At 39.5% G+C, this 5,290-nt stretch overlaps 1 protein-coding gene across 1 annotated transcript; it reads right to left on the bottom strand.

Moving 5' to 3' along the window:
* Nucleotides 1-283: 283 nt before the first annotated feature.
* LOC146630083 (uncharacterized) lies at nucleotides 284-2,190 on the bottom strand. The gene is made up of 2 exons (XM_085355586.1): nucleotides 2,139-2,190; nucleotides 284-1,146 (listed from the first exon to the last, which is right to left on the bottom strand). The coding sequence occupies exons 1-2, from the start codon at nucleotides 2,188-2,190 to the stop codon at nucleotides 284-286; spliced, it is 915 nt and encodes a 304-aa protein (XP_085211712.1).
* Between the last annotated feature and the right edge of the window lie 3,100 nt (nucleotides 2,191-5,290).

Genomic DNA, 5,290 nt, shown 5'->3' with positions numbered 1-5,290 from the left:
ATCTTGGACATTGAGTGTCTGAAGTGTTGAATTCTTAGCCACAGGCTATACCTTATGTAAAAACAAGAGACTACAGTCAGTTCACTGCATCATTTTTAAACCTTTTCTACTTATTTGTGTTGAGATTAAGTACAGACTTACCTTTGTCCTGCATGGTGAATTAGGGCTTGGGAAAAACATATATTATTCAAGAAAAAAACAATACATTTCACATGTGCAAGTCAGATGTTCTTATATCTGTAAAAACACAAAGGCAAAGTTTAAAAACACATTCTAACATAAACTAATCAGAGTCACTGTCATCAAGGGAAAGGTTAAAAAGCCTCTCCCAGAAACATCTGACTCTAAAACTACCTGAGGATGTTGAAGGGGCATCAAACTGGTCACTCACCTTGCACCTCTTTGCACTTACCTCTTCGGTGCAGATGTCTTCTCTGCTTCTCTTTTCTGAGGAAGGAGCAGCAGAGGGAGCAGAAGAGGAAGGAGCAGCAGAGGGAGCAGAAGAGGAAGGAGCAGCAGAGGGAGCAGAAGAGGAAGGAGCAGCAGAGGGAGCAGAAGAGGAAGAAGCAGCAGAGGGAGCAGCAGAGAGAGCAGCAGAGAGAGCAGCTGAGGAAGAAGCAGCAGAGGGAGCAGCAGAGGGAGCAGCAGAGGGAGCAGCTGGGGGAGGAGCAGCTGAGGGAGGAGCAGCTGGCGGATCACCAACTGGGGCAACAACTCGAGGGAAGAGTGGGGCATTGGCCTGGCCGAAAGGCGGCATGGCGATGGGGGCAGCACCTGGAGCAATAGGACGTTGCCAATCGTGCCAAAACGGCTCTGGAGGGTGCTCCCGGATGAGAGGGGAATCATCTCTCTCATCCATGGTGTCATACCCAGAGTCATCGCTAAGCCAATCCCCCCACTCTTCTGAGTCGTTCCAGTCAGATGAACTGTCAGTCTGTTCACTCACCTCTTCATCATCTACAGGTAAGTAGGGGCGGTACTCACCATACTCACCTTGCTGTTCACCGACATCTGCATCTGATGCTTCATGAGAAGAAGGTGAGGGTGAGAGAGGGATAAAATACTCACCATACTCACCTTCGCTGATACGCTGGGTATCAGTGTCCTGAGCTTCTGCAGGGCGTTCAACCACATAGTCAAGACGCCCTGTGAGGAAACAATTTTAAAATAACATTAGGAATGTAATATATATATATATATATATATATATATATATATATATATATATATATACATAAGCTATAATATATATATATATATACATAAGCTATAATATATATATATACATAAGCTATAATATATATATACATAAGCTATAATATATATATATATATATTTATTTATTTATTTATTTTTTAAAATAAAAACACAACCTCCTTGGCAAGAGTAAGAATTGCACACACAAAGCTCTGCAGGTATGTCTGAAAATGATGGTCAAGTCAAAAACAAACAAACAAACAAACAAACAAACAGAAACTCTTAACTCAGAATCCACATATTTAGAAATGTGCCGTGAGGACAGATACATCTAATCTGTGGTAAACATGCTATCCCTGTGTAAATATCCCTGTGTACAATATCTCTCTCTGCTATCTAATAAGGTTAAAAGCATTACCGTAACAGAAGATGGGTCTTAATGCCATTATTACTACTGTTTTCATATTCTTTTGATATTATTTTATTTGTATTTTTTTATCTTTGTGTTTTGCAGCAGAGAAAAAATATAGTTTATGTCAATAAAGCCTTTGATCCGGAGAAGAAAAGGATGTCAGGAGGGGACCTGGATCTGTGTGTTTACGCCTGCGTGTTCTGACCCGTGACATCTTGAAGATGCCGTTACCACAGAAACTGATTTTTGGGCATTTTACAAATTTTAGTCCATTAAGCTATTTTTAACCATTTCATTTTAAAGAAAAGTGTCAAATTTGAAGCCTTCAAGTCAAAGTAACACCTTTTTTCATATTCATACATCAGTCGTTAATAATTTCTACACCTCTCCCGGAAAATTTAAAACATACAAACAATTTACGGGAAACAATCTTGAATACACATATTTGATCACGTTAAAACTTGATATTCACACTGGAACTTGTTAAATTATTACAGTAATTTACATTTAAAGAAATTTTCAAACGTACCTGCAGCGAAGTCCAGGTGACAGTCGGGGAGTCCGGGTCCACGGTGAGCCATCTTCAAACTTGAAAAACAAAAACAAGTACAAACGATCGACAGATGAAGTACTTGTTATGCGTTCAAGTTATATCCGCTTCCAGTAAAATGTTTTGCAAAACTTAGCTTTCCACAGGCTGAGGTTGGAGCAGGTCGAAACAAGTCCACGAGCAAGTGTAAACAGACGTTTGGAACCTTGTGAAGCATTTATATACCCTCGGCGGCCATGGTTACGGTTGTCAACGTGTACACGTGCACGTGATAGAACTATCCGGTTGTTCAGTCTGACCTCACTAGCCGTGTCTGGGTCTAAACTCCGCTGCAGGTCCATATATCAAACGATCACTATGGCATTACTGAGAGTTGAAAAACTGTCTAAAGTCTTTCATTTTTAATAAAATGATCAGCGTTCTGCTCTACCAGGTGTAACAATTGAGTTTAACATCCAGGCATCCATGAAAACGGAATTTATGACATTTAACAGAGTTAGAAGTTAGCAGGGCGTTAGCTCGCTAGCTTCTATCTAAATACAATATAGCATGTCCTGACTGCAGGGTTTTGGAAACAAATTCAAACGTACAGCTCTGCTATCACTTCCAGCATAAATGAAGACAGAAAACTAAACAGCAGTGACGTTTGTAGGGTTACTGAAGTTTGGCTAGCTGGTATATAATGATGTGCTACGTGACCGCTAGCGACACAGCTATGTTAGCATAATATAAACAAGCTAACTTTTTTCCACTCCATAAACGTTAATGTGAGTGTTCTCGGTGATCAGGAACAAATGTAATCGCATGGCAGGATGCTGAGATAATCCATCCACAATACGAGGTTAGTCATTCATATACTGCTGCATGGGCTGGGCTGTAGTTACATACTAAGGTTTTAAAAACTGAGCTTAAATAAATGATTAGCGGTAATAAAAGCGAGGGAGGTCAACAGTGATCACTGACTGTTTTAGGAGCTTTTTGAGATCAAATAGAAGAAAATACATAACATTAAACATGTTAACAATACAAAAGCCATATTAAACGCAGACTACTTTAGACCCGGAAGTAGGATTCGTGCGTCACCACTGAACAGCTAAATTCGTAGGAATGTTTTAGCTTATTATTTGGATAACCACCGTCATTACAATAAATTAAATTTGTAGTCATTTAAAACTCACAGGCCTACAATCAGCTGGCCTATATAAAAAACAAAAACAAAATTTGAACACAGTGCTGAGCTGCATCTCAAATGAATCTTCCAGCTCTCAGCTGACATGTACCAGAGCCCGATTGATGGATCAGTTGATCAGGATCATTGGCCTGATATAGGTCTATCATAGTGACGTGGCTCTTAATCAGTAGGGTTATATGTTTCCCAATATGATATATTTTTCAAAGAACATAATGTGGATTGTTTTTATTTGTTAGCTGTATGGGCAGCATTTTTGTGTATGTGATCCCTTTTCTTAAATTACATTTGCTATATACACATATTTTTGCTCTCTTAGTATTTTTAGAACCTGACTAATACTGAAAACTTTAGGGTGATACTGATAAAAAGGAGTTAAAAATTTAGATACTGATACATTGGTCGATACTCTTTTTACAGATAGTATACAGATTACAGAACTTAGAATGTATACAGAAATTCATGTTTTTTGCAATGATCGTTCAAAATTGGTTTACATTTGTAAATAAATACAGCAATATATCTGCAAGATTTGACCAAATTCACCACTCTTTTATACTATGCTAAACAATCAAAGATTAGCTCATGTCTAGTTGAATGATGTTTTAAAAATGTGTTTTCCTGTAGTGTTAATCACAGTGATGTTATGAAGTAATGTATGAACCTGACGTATGATAATATTTATCTCTACAGAGGAAACATCCATCGAAGATTGAGCAGTACAATATCACTGTGGCATCAACATCTCGTCAGCGAAAGACCACAGCCACACCAAACAAGCTCTCAGCAAATACACAAGCCAAGTTACCAGACCTGATGTTGAGAGCTGCAAACAAACATGTTCCACAAGCAACTGTTGACATGCTTGTCATCAATTTCACATGTGAGGGTCTACAGCCATTTGCAGTGCTAGAACAGCCATCTTTCAAAGAATTGGTTACCACATTACAACCTCAAGCCAAAGTCATCTCCAGACCCACTGTCCGTGCCAGAATCTGTGAAGCTGCTGATCACATGAAGATGACTTTGGTTGCAGCATTGGATAAAGTCAAATTGGTTGCTACCACTACTGATTGTTGGTCAGCTCATCAGAAAAATTACCTTGGAGTCACATGCCATTGGAGGAAGAGTCCCTGGAAAGAAGATCTGCAGCACCAGCATGCAAAAGATTGAGAGGGTCTCACACATTTGACATGCTTGCTGGTGTGCTTGATGATATCCATTGCCAATACAAGATTAGAGGCAAAGTTGTAAGAACCACAACTGATAGTGGATCCAACTTTGTCAAGGCCTTCCACATGTTTGGGGCACAAAATGATGCAGATGAAGCTGAAGATGAAGCAGACCCAGAAACTATTGACCTGACTGACCATATTGACTACCATGAGGCAAGTGCAATTCTTGATGAAGACTCTGGTTTGGAGTATCAACTCCCGCCTCATCAGCGATGTGCATGTCACCTGCTAAACCTTGTGGCAACATCTGATGCTGCCCTAGCAGAGAGCATGAATGAAACCTACAAGAGGCTCTCCCGTGCAACCTTTGCAAAATGCCAGGCCATTTGGAACAAAACTCATTTGGCTAATGAAGTGGTAGAGGACAAGTGTGAACTACAGATCATTCGTCCCAATGCAACAAAGTGGAATTCAGCCAACCTTGCCATTGAAAGGATAATACGCATCATTGATGAGAAGGGGGAAAATGACATCAGGAGCATTTGTGAGGAGTTCAAGGTGAAAGTGTGAGTAAAATTGGACACCTACCAATATGGTTGCAAATTTTGTGAATTTTCCTTAATGGATGGTTAAAAACGTGAGCAGACTCTTAATATTAAATCAGAAGATCCCTATTATAGTCATGGTGGGTTTTGTTGTTGTGTCTTACAGGTTGAGTCCTGCAGAAGTTGCATTCCTTTTTTTTTTTTTTTTCTTTTTTTTTTTTT

This window comes from Diplotaxodon limnothrissa, linkage group LG6, assembly GCF_057381915.1.
Source record: "Diplotaxodon limnothrissa isolate DT_005_m linkage group LG6, D_limnothrissa_male_GT1.1, whole genome shotgun sequence".
NCBI classification, from domain to species: domain Eukaryota; kingdom Metazoa; phylum Chordata; class Actinopteri; order Cichliformes; family Cichlidae; genus Diplotaxodon; species Diplotaxodon limnothrissa.
The sequence above is the reverse complement of the archived record's forward strand: the minus strand, read 5'-3'. Positions and strand labels throughout refer to the sequence as shown.

Excerpts from the sequence above, each read along its gene's own strand:
- LOC146630083 (XM_085355586.1), bottom strand. The coding sequence starts at position 2,190 with ATGGCTCACCGTGGACCCGGACTCCCCGACTGTCACCTGGACTTCGCT. Across the intron at positions 1,147-2,138 it reads TCACCTGGACTTCGCTGCAG|GGCGTCTTGACTATGTGGTT; the intron begins GTACGTTTGAAA and ends GTTTCCTCACAG.